Raw genomic sequence first — 15,975 nt, 5'->3', positions numbered from 1 at the left:
GAGCCTGATGAACATGTGAGACTGGGTTTGGGATGAACCCAACCCTGCCTAAGTTTTGTACAGGAATAATTCATCCAAAAATGCCACCAATAGCTATAATGGCTAGCAAGAAACCTGTTAGTTCGAGCACATTTGCATATTTTATATATATATATATATATATATATATATATATATATATATATATATATATATATATATATATATATATATATAATATATAATATATATATATTATAATATATATATTATATATAAAATTTTTTTTTTTTTTTTTGGGATGGGGTATCCCTTTTTGGAGGAAGAGGAGGGTTAGGGTGGACGGGCATTCAAAGGAGGCCAAGCAGAGAACCCGATCTCTCTTCCAGCGTCTTGGAGAGTGTCTGGGGGGTCTGAACCCCCACACCCCACCCCACCCGCCTCAGGCGCAGTCCCCTATGATGACTAGCGGGGCGAGGAGCTGGCTGAGCTCTGCGGCCGAGACCGGCGCCCCCTTCAGGGCGCTGTGCCTCTGTCTGCGCTTCGCCAGTCTGGAGGTGGAGGGAGGGGAGAGGCGCATGGAGCAAGCCCCTGCTGTCACTACCTGGGGCACACCACCCTCCTGCTGCTGCTCCTCCAGGCCATCCTGTTGGGCGAGGTGGCGGTTGACGGCTGCCGCCTGCCCAGAGAAGAACGTCAGATCCTTGGCACTGCTGTTCCTGTGGGTGTAGAGAGACACACGAGACAAAATGAGACAAAGAGACCTGCGGTGAGATGTGGAGTCATATGTTGGTTGAACTATGATTTTAAGGCTTGTCTAGAGGAAGCCAAACTAGCAGGGACACCTAGCATCAGGCTTGGGCTTTAAAACCAGTCCTCTGAAAATGTTTAATTGACAAAAAACCCCAAAAAAAACCCACAATAGAATAATGTCCAGATGCCTCACCTCTGATGCAGGATGGAGGACGGCACAGAGTCAGGAGCACCCTGGGGAAGAGCAAAAATAAACCTTGTATTTAAATGCGAGTTCAGATTTTAAACTCAGTCCCCCCCTACCCCATATAAACAAACACATACCACAGCTAATGCTAACCTTCTGCCTAATTGCAACAGGGCAGCCAGCCAGGGTAGTTAACGCCACCCTGGTTAAACATATCCTGACGGGTAAGGTAAGAACAGCCCAGTTCCTTACCCCTTCGACCCACGGGTGCCGCAGAACCTGAGCAGCACTCAGGCGGTTTTTCGCGTCCCGCACCAGCAGTTTGGATATGAGGTCTTTGGCACCAGAAGAGATGTGAGCCCACTCCTTCTCCGGAAACTCGTACTTGCCCTCCTGGATACTCTCAAACAGTGTGTTCTTTGAGGAACAGGAAAGGGCGGAGTTACACACGGGGGCGGTGTCTGGGCTGCTGCTGGTGGAGCTGGTTACCATGGTGATAGGGTTACCTGGCAGGCATTGCAGGGCTCTCCGCTCTCCCACCCACAGTCGCTCCCGCAGTGGCCCACGAAGGGAGGGTATCCGCTCAGCATGATGTAGAGGATGACCCCCAAACTCCACAGGTCACAGCGCTTGTCGTAGATGGAAGCCTCCTCGCTGAACGCTTCCACCACCTCAGGAGCCATGTACTCCGCTGAGCCGCACTGCAGAGAAAGAGCGAGAGAGCTATTTTGAAAACAAAGCAAACAGTTGCCACCTGGGTTGTCAACAGCGCTGCTGGTGTATAAGTACAGCTTGGCTTTCTGTCCAACCAGGGGCACAGGTCTTATTGACGAGGGTCACGTGTCTCCGAGAATGAGTCACATGGAAGTCAGAAATGAGATTAGAGAAACCAACGACATCCTCAAACCAACAGAAATATTCAAGCTACTAATCATCGGCGCTGTAGTTCTCAGCTGAACCAAGACCGGTTGTGTCCGTTTTAAATTAAAATACTGCATAATTTTGATGAGGGGACAATCTATGTGTGTGTGTTTGTGTGTGTGTTTGTGTGTGTGTGTGTGTGTGTGTGTGTTTGTGTGTGTGTGTGTTTGTGTGTGTGTGTGTGTGTTTGTGTGTGTGTGGAGAGAGATGGGGGTTGTGCGTTCTGTGCTGCTGGTTGGCGTCAAGCCTGTCGGCTCCAACCTGTGAAACTTGGCCAAACCCTGAGGACAGGAAACGGGAGCACAACACCCAGAACAACCTCTCCGTACACCACTTATGTAACAATGACATGCCCATGCGATGTAAACAAACAAACACACCCACGACAATCATATACAGCACGCACACATGCACGCATCAAGAAATCAAACCCACACCAAACAAGATACTCTAGAGTGAGAGTTCAGTAGGCTATAAAAACAGAAGCTGTTTCAAACTGTCAGGGTTTTGGGGTTCCAGGGTTTCAGGCTGATCCACTTGATTCTCCTTGACCAGCATTTCAACTTTTTCCAATGAAAAGAGCCATTTCGCCACATTAAACACCATAATTGTGAAACAAAGGTCACAGTTATGAAACTGGCACTTGTGGGGCATTTTTCCCCCAAACAGTTGATCGAAGAGACATTAGGACTTCACATTAAAGCTCTTTACACAGATGTTAAAGTTAGCTGAGTAGCTGTAGCAGTGCACTAGCACACGAGTCATAGCAGACTCACTGAAACGACATCCTGACAGCCCTGCAGTATTTTCACCAATGTCAATGTGGCATGTAGGCGACTGTTGTGGCTGTGTGTTGGTGTTAATGCAGGCTGCTAGGTCCTGAACACAGCTGTCCCACCGTCCTTATGTAACTTTCGCAGTGCAGGAATCCAGGAGCCACAGACAAAGACCCCGCTGTTCCAGATCACCCCCTCCTCCTCGCTAGCCTGTTTCTGCCAGCCTTCAGCCAACATCCCCCACCCCACCTCACCCCCCACACGGCCTGGACAAAGAAGCCCCTCCCACCACAGCACAGACGGTGCAATGAACTGTTTTAAGTGACATCGGCAGATGGAACTGTGGAATGCAATGACAGAACAAAGGCCTGTTCCGTGATGCAGGATTTTACCGCTCGGCTCCAATCCGGAGGGGCTAGAGACGGCCCACGCATCAGATCAGGGGGAGGGGCTAGAGACGGCCCACGCATCAGATCAGGAGGAGGGGCTAGAGACGGCCCACGCATCAGATCAGGAGGAGGGGCTAGAGACGGCCCACGCATCAGATCAGGGGGAGGGGCTAGAGACGGCCCACGCATCAGATCAAGAGCTTTTTTTGACAGCTGTGCGTTCTGGAATTTTACGTTCCAGATATCCGGAGGCAGTCTGGGCTCTGCTGGAGATGAGGGATTACCTGCAGCACCGAGCACGCTCACCTCAGCCAGCGCCAGAGCGGCTAGGTCTCGCGTCAGGCAGCGCTGATGCTTCAGGCTACGACGCAGCCAGGCTGGAAGAGAGCGTGTCTCACCTGACCTGCAAGGATGCACCTGCACGCCTCAGGACGGGGGTTTCCCGATCATGTGATGAGGAAGTGGCTTCTCAGCTGGCAGAGAGCTTTACCAGAGTCCAGAGCTAGCGGTCATACCAGCTCTGTGCCGAATTCCCCTTCACTGGTTTCCTCAGTGTGTGTGTGTGTGCAAGCAATCTGACGTGCTTGACTTCACAGGAAGCTACATGCAGATGTTTCTCAGAATCCGCTGTGGTTCCCTGAAGCTTGGCTGATACCTGTGCAGTCGCAGGCACTTACAGTGGAATGCGGAAATCCACAAGACTTAATCAAAATATGAAAAAAAAAAAAAACACAGCTACTACACACTAACAGCTGAGTGCAGAGAACGAACGAACGAACATGTCCCCAAAATACTGCATAAAATGAGTGCATAGTGCACAGTTCAGTACAGGGCCCTCCTACTCAGACCTGCCGCTCTCCCTCCCTCTCGCAGCCAGCCAATCACAACCCAGTTGCTAGGCGCATAGCAGGCAGGGGGGGGGGGGGGGGTTGGGACTTCTCTCAACACCTTCCTCACTGCCACACTTTACTAGAGAGGCCAAACAAAGAAAAGATTTCCAAAGAGGACGGGTCTGGCGAGAGGGTCAGGCCACGGGGCAGAAAGCTGAGCTGAAGGCCTGCCACCAGTCAACATGCTTCCACGAAAAGGGACTTTTTTCAATTCCCATTTGATCACGAGTTCTGCTGTGGGCACTGCGAACTACTGTTTGCACAACGTGTTCCAGGAATTGTGAGCCGGACTTGATGCCGTTCCTCTTTTTTTGCTTGTATGTTTTGCTGGGACGAAGACAAAGCATGTCCTTGTCTGAATTCCAACATGATTTCTAGAAACGGATTTACTGGACAGTCAAAGCAAACCCCACATGCAGAACAAGAAAAGCAAACAATAAAAAAAACCAACAAACTGAATGTGAAGCTCCATTTCAGGCAGGTTGGTTGAGACTGGCCTGGTGTGCACCTGTTTGAAGTCCACAACCTGCATCAACTGACTACCCTGCACAGCCTTCACTGTAAAGAGAAATCCTCCTTACGGCTACCGTGGCAAACCACCCACTTCCCAGGTACAGTGGCCACTGTACAGGCCGAATGCATGCAACCCTGCTCACCCTCCAACCACGCGAGCCCCCAGTCGCGTGAACGTCCCAGCTGAGCCATGAGGACCCACCCCCCCGCTTGGGTTATGAGAAAATCCCCCAACAAACTCTCCATGCCATCCACCACCCACCTCTCCCTCACCTGTCATTATCCGTCTCATTCCCTTTAGGGATGGGAGCGCCTTACACACAACCAATTCACAAAAACAGCTCAACTCTGCTTAAAAGCCACAACAACCTGTGTTATGCCAAAGAAAAAAAAACACCACCTTATCTGTGAGTTACTTGGTGATATAAGATGACCCAACAGAAGGCTACTCAGATAAAGGTGTAGGGTGGGAATGGTGCGGACAGCACTGCTCTGATAACTCGTCTAGGCAGCACAGCCAAGGAGAACTCCTCCATTTCAAAAACTTCCCATCCAGCCATAAAGCCTGTCCTTGACCCAGCTGGAGTCTCTCCTCCTCCTGCCAATGGGAGTTGCCCATTTGGCTGACACCACCCAGGCTTGTCCAATAGCGTGGAAGGAAGGGCCTCTTGATAAGGAACAGCACCATAAAAATACCCAGCTTATCCATTTGATCGTCAGAAACAACAAAGCAGGCCTGCATGCCTAAACCGCTCACAACATCCCCATTACCCCAACAGCAGTGCTAATATTACCTTTGTAGTGTTTAGAATCACAGGCTCAACCTACCGGTGTGAGCAGCTCTGGAGTAGAGATGGGAGAGCTGTCACTGTTGAGCTTGATTCCACTTCCCAGATCAAAGTCACAGATCTTCACAGGTGAAATCTGTAACACACCAACAGGAAGTTACCTCACAGAGCCTGCTGGTCTGTTCAGAGGGCAGTGACCAAGAGTAACTGCACGGGCGAAACCCTTGTTTATGATTAATCTGCCTCTTTACACAACTGGAGAGGAGAGAAGAGAAGGAGGGAAAAAACAACAACAACAAAAAAAAAAAAAAAAAAAAAAAAAAAAAAAAAAAAAAAAAAAACAAAAACTCACCTTGTCCTCATACTCGCACAAGATATTTTCAGGTTTGAGGTCTCTGTGAGCCATGCCTATAGAGAAACACACACAGTTGGTTCTCCAGGGTTTAGAGGATGAAATGGGACTGTGCGTGGCACACAAAGGGCAGAGAGCATCACAGCAAAAGTTTGTGTTTCCATCACAGCCTGTTGCCAAGAGCGGCTAAGAATAGGCATTCAGGCCATCGCCCAGAGGCAGGGAGCGCAGAAGACTCCCGAGCCTCTGCGTTAGTATTCCCAGAACTCCACAGCACATCTTTCCAGTAAATGGGTGAAACTCAATCGCGCAACAATTTGAGATCCCTGCCACAGACCCCCAGCCACCTCTTCCCCTCACCCCCCTTCTCAGAGAAGAGGTCCTAAACAAGGAGACCAAGTCTGGCACAAGACAGGGAGGAGTGCATTCTGGGAACCTGAGCGCCTTGGTCTCTGTATATAGCCCATCTGTGATGTCATTCTGAGGGCCTCATCTGTAAATCAGTACTACTTAGTACAACAGGCCACACACACACACACACACACACACACACACACACACACACACACACACACACACACACACACACACACACACACACACACACACACACACACACACACACACACACACACACACACACACACACACACACACACACACACACACACACACACACACACACACACACACACACACACACACCTTTGTTGTGTAGAAAGTCCAGGGCGCTTGCGATGTCCTGCACCACAATACTGGCCTCCTGCTCACTGAAGTGTCTCCTCTTGTGAATGTGAGTAAGGACGGAACCTAGGAAACAAAGTGCATACCACAGGACGTTAGTGCACCGACACCGCAGGTCACATGGTCCTTACCCTCCACGCCAGGTCTGAGAAGGCAGCATCTTACCTCCCCTCAGCTTCTCAAACACCAGGTAAAACTTCTCCTCCTCCTCAAAAAACTCCACAAGCTCCAAGATGTTTCTGGAGGAGACAAAGACCCTGTGATTGGGTTTCAGGTGTAGAGAACAGTCCCTGTCTCCCAGAGTAACCCATGTCATAAGCCTGCTTTCCAAGCACAGAGCAGTTGCAGATAGCATTACACAGCTGCTCTCTCATGTTCGAGTGTGTCCGGGTGAGACACTTGAACGGCTCCCAGATGAACTTCAGTTTCTTATGTTATGATCACAATGACTTTGAGCTTTCAAAGGTTTTGTGACTTGTAGTTCTAGTTCTGTTAAAATAATATATAATTGCCCATTACATTTCATTACATGTTACGTGGGACTAAGTGAAGACAGCAGGTGTGAGGAAGGTCTTACCTGTGTCCCTGACACTGGTACAGCATCTCCACTTCCCTGAACACCCGACTGCGACTGTGTCCTGGTCTCTTCTCTATGATCTACAGGAGACAAGAGGGACACCATGCTGAGATCAAAGCTCTAGGTGGGAGCACACTAACGTGGTGCCAACCTCAGAAAGACTCAACACGTTTGCCTTTCTAATGCTCCCCCTTGTCTGGGACAGTTGTCTCAGTAACCAATGCAGACAATCACTCTGCTTGGGGGATGGGAGCAGGGCCCACGTCCCCAGGGCCAGCAGGAGCAGGGGGAGAGGCCAGGCACTAATATCTAAATATACTCTAACCCATATTCAAAGCTGTCAAACATGAGAGCCTCACAAGATTCATTCAAGTCATCCTCCCTTGGCAATAAAATGCACATCAACAACAGCACCAGCCAAATTTAGTAATTTAGGTTATGCTGGGGTTGTGTTCTACGAGAAGCTGCTGACACAGAATCATATGGCCTCATGGGGTCCTGGGGGGGGGGGGGGGACACATCAAACAGGCTGGACGTGCAGCTCTAATCCATATGGATTAGTTGTGCTTTTCGAGAGCAGGGCAGGGTACCATACGGGGCTGGAATTAGAGGCGGCATCTGGGGCTGGCACAGCGTCCCCCAGGGATCCTGGACGCTACCACAGCACGCTTGCAGCTGCAGACTCTGACGAGCACCTCCCCCACCAAGACAGGGACACAAACGTGGACGTAGTGAAATCCATCAAGATTCCCTGCTATTTGATCCCTGCAGTATAAAGTACGCAGTCACGAGTCCAGTAGAAGGGAGGGGGGGGTTGCGCCTGCAGCACGGCTGTAAAGTTTCAGAGAGGGAATGCATTCAAGGTTTACTGGGGCTGAGGACAGAAGTATCACAAAACCCTTGTAGTAGTTTAAAAGGGACACTGAACCAAAGTGCGACTCTATAAATTAAGCCAGGCTTGTAAACACGATGTCCAAGGCCAGAATTACTGAACATATGCAGGTCTGCGGGGGTGATGGAACAGGGAGCCAGGGGCAGAAAGGCTAGGAGGGTTGTTTCTATTCAGCCTTCACATCAGAGCAGTGTGGGATAGACCCACACTCCCCCGCTACCCAGGGGGGTGAGGGGTGTCCAAGCCATCTGCTCCCAGTCTATGAACCCCCTTCCTAAGCAATGCGACCTATAGCAGATATCTACTCAGTGCCTTACAGGAGAGCAAAGCACTTCTTTAAGCACTTCTTCAAATAAACAACATCACAGAAGCCCAGGTACACACAGCCAGTCTTAAACGAGGACACAGTACACAGCAATCAGAAGATAAAGCACTTTTAATTATTGACCTTAAATGCATGATGTCTTTGCAATTTAACTCTGAATTGAGAATTTTGAAGAACATTTCTCCCTATTCTCACTTGTTTACAAAAGGACCCAAAACCATGACTGATTTCTCGCGCACATGTAAACCTGTGTAAGAGGTTTTAACATATGCAAGGTTCTGTGGGTGAACGGAAAGGCAAAGTAGGGTTATGGCACATTTTGTACCCATGCACACGTGCCTCTGTAAAAATCAAAACACCCAGAGTATTTCACAACACACAACTTCCTGAAAGTACGTAAAAAGTTTAAACAAACAAAAAAAACCATTTGCCTCAGGCATATAACGTTTAATCTCCACGCCACGCCTATAGCATTCAAGCAGCAGAAAAAAGGGAAATACTTCAGGTCACCCCCCCCCCCCCCCCTTCAGAGATGTGTGTTTTGGTAGGCATGCCAGAACAGCACATAATGTTCCCGTGAGCAGACAGCCTCCTAGCCAATAGGTCTTAAGAGTGGGGGAGGCTGTGAACACCCAAGAGCTCTGATTGGTTGTTCTAACCCTAACAGTTTAACAAAAACAAGAGGGGTGGTTTCTGTGCTGAGTTAGCACTGAATGTCTGCGTGATGGCAGCACAGAGATTTATAGTTAGCAGGGATATCGTGAACGTCCTCATCGCTGAGCAAAAACAAACAGGTAAGGGAGGTAGAGTACACAACCAAGACGAGATTTATTCCAAGATAATCCTTAACTGCTCATTTAATAACTTATGTTAACTGCTACACTACATCAAGGCAAGAGTTTGCTGGAAAACAAAGATAACATTTGTAGTTCTTATCTAGGCATCACACATTAAGCCATAAAACCTTGAAGATTACTACACAATTTTTTTTTTTTAAATCACATGCTCCCCCCTTCCAAAAAAAATACCACATGCTCAAATGAACAACAACTTTATATAACTACTATCCAGAACTCTTGGGCTTTTAACAAGTTAGCTACCCAATCTCAAACCACGTCACCCACTGAGCTCACTAACCACAACAGTCATCCGAGACGACTTCATACCAACACAAGCAGCCCTGTGTGGCTGGGATCCACAGCCTGGCATGTCTAGGACAGAGGAAGAGCCCTGGGTCCCAGCCGCAGATCTGACAGCTTTTCCTTAAAACAACGTGGACCCAAAAGGCTAGTGGCGTACAGCACAGACATAACAGCCACGTTTTAACCACTTACATCCAGCAGAGAGAACAGCCCATTGATGACAGCCGCAACGACCAACAGACTTCAGCGGAGGAGCAGGAGGCAAGGCTTACCTTCACAGCATACTCCTTCTGCGTGATCTGGCTGATGCAGGTCTGGACTTTTGCATACGCTCCCTCCCCCAGGACTTCATCCAGGAGTTTGTACACATCTGAAATTGAAAATAACTTCATTAAAATGAGCCCAAGGCCAAACGCACGCAGTGGTCCTGCATGACTTCACGTGAACAAGCCCAACAGAAAAGCACAGAGATGAACACAAGGACCGAACAGAAGCAGGCCTCCAGGCACACTGCTATATGAACACGGGCAGCTGCATGCCGCTACACTCACCCTCAAATCGCCCCGAGAAGCTGTCCGTTGCTCGGCAACGCTTTTTCTTTTTGTTCCTCTTCTTGGCATCGGGTATGTCGATTGGCTGGCTGGATGGCATGTCTTCAAGTCAGAGCAGAAAACAAAGGAAGGTGGGAAGTGAAAAACCTCGAGATCAGCTCTAGAAGACAGGAGGACGGAGGTTTGGCCACAAAAAAAGCAAAACGGCAGGAAATCGGACGAAGCAGCCAAAAGGAGGAGACGCATCCCGCATCACAGCGATAAAGCCACAGTCTTCCCAAAACCGCAGTGTGCATGTCAGTGGGTTTGGAAGCTCGTCAGCATTCTCAAACAAAAATACCTCAGCTGGAGCAGCAGGGCAATGCATAAACATGGGATTTATCCAGAAAAATAAGTATTCAGTGTGAAGCATTTGAAGCAACAAACGATGTAACATAAGTGACATGATTCTCACCAGGGCGGGGGGGGCAATCAAAATTGAAGGCAGTTTCAAGAAGGGATCCAGTATTGGAGAATTTATCTGATTCAAAAGGATTTTGGCCCTGGAAGAAAGCAATGTTAAATTTTAGGTAAACTCCAGGCAAAGCATATGCATGGGGGTACATTTGAGCAGTAATCTTGCTGTAATATTCAAACAGCACGCTTCAAGGTCTGGGTACATTTCTGTGTCCTACATCAGTTACAACTGCATTTATAACCAGAGCCATCCACGGGCTGTGATATGTAATAACTAATGTATGAAGGCTTTGTAATTCAGTTTGTAGACGACACGTATTCAAAGACTAGGGTAACTCAAAAGCACGGGATTAGCGCCAACAGACCTTGAAGGAGCGATGAAATCCGGTTACAGTTCCGATCTTGTTTTGCACCATTTTTGTTCCGATTCGGTGCTTTTCGTTGGGTTTGGCGGCCGCAGCGACAACGGTGGTCTTAGATCGAGGGACTTCACTCGGCTATTCCGATGTGTCTGGTGACCGTGCTGCTTTGAACGGGAAACCTGTTAAAAATGTGAATGGTTTCAGCATGTCTGCAGCTGGGAAAGACCATCTGCATGCATCTCCAGCGAGATGCACCAGGGGCATGTAGCTACTGTATAACTACCAGGGGCATGTAGCTAAGCTAAGTTAGCTACTGTATATCTCATTTAAACATCTCAGCGCTCCAGTCCACAAATAACAGCGCGAGGGGATCTGCCGTGTCAACATGCCCGCCAAGTTAAACCGAGAAGAACCAGGACTTAAAAACGCCAGCCTAGCCTAGCTAAACCATCTTGTCACACTGACAGAGTCAACACTTTCAGTACCGTGAATTCATATAATTAAACACTTACAGAAGGCAACGGAACACACAAAAATACTAAAACACTAACACTAAAACACCAAACACTACCGAGCTAGTCAGTAGATGGCTATGAATCTGACAAGCGATACGGCAATGCCTGGCTAACAGCTAACTAGCTGCTCGGTGAAATAGACAAGATAGAGTACAGACAATTTAGACAGTTCATCAGAGTTAAATTAAGGTACCAGTCACAATTAAACTATTTAAACAAATATGTTACAGCTGATATAATACAATATATATAAGCTAACGTTACATATCTAGCTAGCTGTTGTTAAAATACGCTCCCTCAGACAACTAGCGTTAGCCAACCTGAGCTACATTAGCCCACAGCCACAAACAAGAAGCAACAACAAACAAGTTATAGCTCTACTTGTCCTGATTTTTGCACTTCTCAGGTCCGCAAGCGAAACCGCCATCTACCCCAGCTACCCTAACGCCACCTCTAAACCATCTACCCCAGCTACCCTAACGCCAACAAACCCTGGCAGTGAGCTAACCCCATGTTCTAACGCCTTGTGCTGCAAGTTAACCTGAACGATGTTGTTCTCTGACTTCGTTTCTTTCGTTTACAAGAAAAGGCCATGGGTACTAAAACTATAAATAGTAAATGTCAGTAGCTGGAATGTATCCTTACCCCGTTATTTCTTGTTAAAGCTCCAGTCTTGACGCCGTTGCGCGACCCTTTCTGCTCTGAAGGCAGCAGGTGATGGCCGTATACCGATGGTTCTGGGTTGGAGGTCCACAGCTCAGCTGTGTCGTGACTTTTATAACCTCACACGGTCTCCTTCGGCTGGCACAACCCACTTCCACAGTTAACACGTCCCATCTGTTGATACAGAGAGAGAGAGAGAGAGAGAGAGAGAGAGAGAGAGAGAGAGAGAGAGAGAGAGAGAGAGAGAGAGAGAGAGAGAGAGAGAGAGAGAGAGAGAGAGAGAAGGGATGGAGTGAGTGAGTGAGTGAGTGAGTGAGAGAGAGAGAGTCACATGGGGCTGTGACGTGCTGTGTTTATGGTGGATTTCAACTGCTTTGTTAATTTTCCAGAAAGAACGGGCATAAAAGAGACATATCACAAAAAATGGTTGAGTAATCAAAAGCATTTTAAAATAATCTTACACCGAGTCTGTTTTGCACATGATCTAATCTCGCAATGTGTTCCATTATAGGCTACAGCGAGATATATCCTGCATGATGCAAGTTTCTGCAATATTGTAACAAGTCACCTAACCACTTAATGACTAAGCATGGATAACGCTTAAACCACGAGGCAAGTGACCATATAAGTCATATACACTAACCTTACATACTACTATGGAATTATTACTTCAAGTACAGAAACAGTGGTCTTTAAGTTCTAGAAAAAAGACCTCATGATTTAAATGATTTTACAGGGTGAACCAACACTGGCTGCAGGGGCACAAATAGATTCTTTAGTAAGTATACAACTTACAAATGAATCTTACATGTATTTAAAATCTTTAAAATATGTCTTACTGAAGAATAGTGTCAAAAGAAATTCCAGAATTAATGTTTGTTATTATAAATTAGACAAACATGAGGAATGAAACTACCATATTCTAACACTTACCAGGAATTTGATGGATAGTATCCTCGTATCATAAATAAATACAAACAAATGTGAATGATTTCACAGTGATAACACATGACACCACTGGGAGATGAAAACACCTTTAGAGTGTAAAAGTTGCTTGAATTCAGTATTCAAACTTTCCAGCTGAACACTAAGCTAGGGACTCTGACACAAGACGTGCTGCTCAACCAGACGTGCGATGCTCTCACGGTAGTGTTAATTAAATACCTCAATGTAATGATGATTCCTTTACAAGACCTATTCCAAGAAACAGAAAGAACATGGTAACATGGCATCTTTCTCTGCATGACAACAATGTTGACCATATATTTGGTCCTTTTTCCTTTCCTTGTGTTGGTTTCTTTCTCTTTTTGTAGCCTTGCCTAGACTGCTGCACTAGTTTTCTCTGACTGGATATGTTACTGCAGGCAGCAAGAATATTAATCACAGAGAGAGTGGGAAGTTCTCATGATACTTATACCACACAGCACGAACTGAGTTAAAAATTCTCTTTATTTACAGAGTGCTTAGGATGTTTTTTTCCATGAAGCCATCCAACAAACCGTCCTTCATCTCTCCATAAAGAGGAACATCTTCTGGCTCTTTATATATCTCCCACCCTTTCTCCGTCCTTGTGCGGAGTTTCCCCCGCTCTCATTTTCTCTTCCTTTCCCTGCCTCTCTCCCTCGCTCCCTCTCCCCCTCTGCCTCGAGTATTCTGGTCTAGTGGCACCAGCCTGAAAACAGAAGCAAACATTGCACAATCGGCCAGCCACCGCTTGGGGGGGAACCGCATGACGCAATCCCCAGACATGTTGACAACAAGCCGCGCTCCAAGTCCAGGAGGGGTGGTTCCTCGCAGACCAGCAGGCACGGGCCACTGTAAAAGGGCCTACACAGCACTCCCGCTACGGAACACGCAGAAATGTACTTTTGGAATCAAAAACAGCAGCTGGACACCTGCGACACACCGATGACCTCGGAGTGGCTGAGCTCAGCAGGAGTGTTTAATGGTGCACATGTAGACTTCATACACATTTGCAGTACATGCATGTGTACCTGGATTCCTAAGCCATGCAATCAGCAGTCTTACATCTCATACTAATGTGTTGGGAGGAGCAGTACATGCATGCACTATAAATGTATGAATGAAGCTGTTCTGTAATGGCCTGGGTTCTACAGGAGTGTTCAGACATGTATATACATTCATAAACATGCATATGTGTGTCTGAATTAGGAGATCAGTATTATGGAGCGTTCGTTTAACTGCCTCAGGTGTGCTGAGGCTGGAAAGCAACACAAATGTAGCCTGAACATAGCAGGTCTCTGAAGGGTAAGATAAAGAACTGTAGGTGTATGAGGAGTACAGTTCACAAAATATTACTTCAGATAAAGTTTTTAATTTTTAAAAATTTGAGTAAAATACAAACCCAGTGTATGGCGTGTTTTTTTTATGAGAGAGCGACACAGAAAAAGAGAAAGAGAGAGACAGACAGAGAGAGAGAGATGGTATGAGATTAGAAGTAAATAAGGTATGTGTATCCAAGTTTCTACTCCTGTTACATAAAGGCTGTGTAGATTTTCCAGCTACTATGTAAAAACCCCAGATCTCCCCCGATTGTGTACCATTATCTGTGCATGAGGAATAATCTATCAGACTTTTATCACCTGAGCTAAGAGCATTTGTTGAAGTAGACATACGGTCTCGTTTCTATAGTGCTATTAAATAAAGTGAAAACACAACAATGAAATAAAGTCTAGAAATAGGCTTTTGTTCTCCGACGGGAGGAATTTTACCTAGACAAGAGAATACCTCCTCAGATGAACAACCTGTTTCCCAGCCCGTCTTACACAATCACGCTTCCTTCGTGGACATTCAAACGCGAGCTTCCGCTGCTCTTAAACGTCATTAATCAAGACACCACGAGCGCGGCCTCGGACAGATAACGCGCGCTACGTGCCTCAACCCCAATAACGCTGAGTCATCGAAAACGTGCTCATAAAGACGCTCAACAGCAATGTCAACACATTCTGGCACATTTAAAGATGTGTAGGCCCACCTTACTTAAAAGTTTAGCTTTATATAAGATGCTATTTAAAATGGGAGAAAAATACCACCCAACGATAGCCCACAAATCTATTCTGTTTACATACCGTCAAAAACAAACAAGGGTTCAGGAACACGCCCATGTCTGGTAAATAAATAATAAATCAATAAATAGTTGTCGATCTGGATAGCTTAGTCAGCAAAGCTGACTTTACTCTTTGTTCTAAGATACTGATAAAGAACACAAACTGTGTAATGATGCTGTAAAATTAACGGTTGTTGTCAAGACACCTCTGACTTGACTCTTAACCGCTCTGAACCAGCCCGCTCGTGCAGTCGCCTCGCGCGGCTCTTATGTGACGTCACTGCCCCGCGCAGTGACGCGTTGTTTCCGTTCTCGAGTTCTCTGGCACGTTCCAGAAAACCCAACAAACTGCAGCGCAACAGCTGCCGCGTGCACGTAACACACGATCACGAGGCGTCCAGGGCTCGGGGGACCAAAGTAACTGGCGTTTTGTGGAATACCGCGAGAAGGGAGCGGAACGTGATAGAAACATTCTTCCTTTCTATGAAATGTTTACTCTCCATAATAAATCCCACGCGCCAGACAATGGTCCTTCTCGTTGATTCACTGCAGGGTTTGGAAATATGCAGCTAAGCCAAATGTTTCTTTCTGTTGTGGTTGGACAAGCATCGAGCAGGCTGAGTCTGGTCTTTGGTTAACCCCACTTCACTTCTCTGAGTACTATAATCGCTCTGGATAAAGGCGTTCTCCTAATGTCTAAATTCCCGATAATGCATGTCCACAGTCTCTGCTGCACATGCAGGTTCAGCAGCTGAATGCGTGACGTTCCAGCTCTTCTGTATTTACAGTAAGACGGAGGTGGAAGTTTCTGGAAAATTCAGCAGTTGTACAGACACGCGGAGGAAATAACTGAGCGTGCGCGCTCTGTACCTAATTACTGGAGCTCACGAGTTTCATAAATGCAGCATTTAGGTAATGTTTGTTGCTTAGTTTGACATACATATCTGTGGTTCCCTAATTTTCCCCTTCCGCCAAAGGCAAAATGAAACAATATTTCAATCTCATTTATAACCTTAATTTGTGGTATGTAGGGCAAACATAATAACGGGATATTTGTGTGAATCACTGAAGCATAATCACGGTTGCATAATTGTCATAACTAAGTCAGTGAACAGACTGTTCAAAGTAGCTAG

The 15,975-nt window shown here is 46.8% G+C and overlaps 1 protein-coding gene and 1 long non-coding RNA gene across 3 annotated transcripts; one reads left to right on the top strand and one right to left on the bottom strand.

Moving 5' to 3' along the window:
- Nucleotides 1-292: 292 nt before the first annotated feature.
- Nucleotides 293-11,915, bottom strand: mknk2b (MAPK interacting serine/threonine kinase 2b). Of its 2 annotated transcripts, none has more exons than XM_081707417.1 (14): nt 11,758-11,915; nt 10,601-10,776; nt 10,234-10,321; nt 9,780-9,881; nt 9,501-9,598; nt 6,870-6,949; nt 6,458-6,531; nt 6,254-6,358; nt 5,549-5,604; nt 5,237-5,332; nt 1,426-1,620; nt 1,073-1,336; nt 926-966; nt 293-698 (listed from the first exon to the last, which is right to left on the bottom strand). In XM_081707417.1, the coding sequence occupies exons 2-14, from the start codon at nt 10,649-10,651 to the stop codon at nt 422-424; spliced, it is 1,527 nt and encodes a 508-aa protein (XP_081563543.1). In that variant the 5' UTR covers nt 10,652-10,776; nt 11,758-11,915; the 3' UTR covers nt 293-421. The 2 variants fall into 2 exon arrangements, with proteins under 2 accessions (XP_081563543.1, XP_026862226.1); XM_027006425.3 differs by having other exon boundaries at nt 1,172-1,336.
- Nucleotides 11,916-12,063: 148 nt separating this feature from the next.
- LOC145653704 (uncharacterized) lies at nt 12,064-14,146 on the top strand. Its single transcript, XR_014119852.1, has 4 exons — nt 12,064-12,201; nt 12,287-12,387; nt 12,512-12,553; nt 13,234-14,146. It is a non-coding gene; the product is annotated as an uncharacterized LOC145653704 (long non-coding RNA).
- The last annotated feature ends 1,829 nt before the right edge of the window (nt 14,147-15,975 follow it).

Source organism: Electrophorus electricus, chromosome 25 (assembly GCF_041902795.1).
Source record: "Electrophorus electricus isolate QZ-2024a chromosome 25, ASM4190279v1, whole genome shotgun sequence".
In the NCBI taxonomy this organism is placed as follows: Eukaryota; Metazoa; Chordata; class Actinopteri; order Gymnotiformes; family Gymnotidae; genus Electrophorus; species Electrophorus electricus.
Note: the sequence above shows the minus strand (reverse complement) of the source record. Positions and strands in the feature narration are given on the sequence as shown.

Bases quoted from the DNA above. Each gene is read 5' to 3' on its own strand.
- mknk2b (XM_081707417.1), bottom strand. From the start codon at position 10,651: ATGGTGCAAAACAAGATCGGAACTGTAACCGGATTTCATCGCTCCTTC. The intron at 6,532-6,869 runs GTAAGACCTTCC...TGTCTCCTCCAG, and splicing joins TACCAGTGTCAGGGACACAG to AAACATCTTGGAGCTTGTGG. The intron at 1,337-1,425 runs GTAACCCTATCA...TGTTCCTCAAAG, and splicing joins AGCCCTGCAATGCCTGCCAG to AACACACTGTTTGAGAGTAT.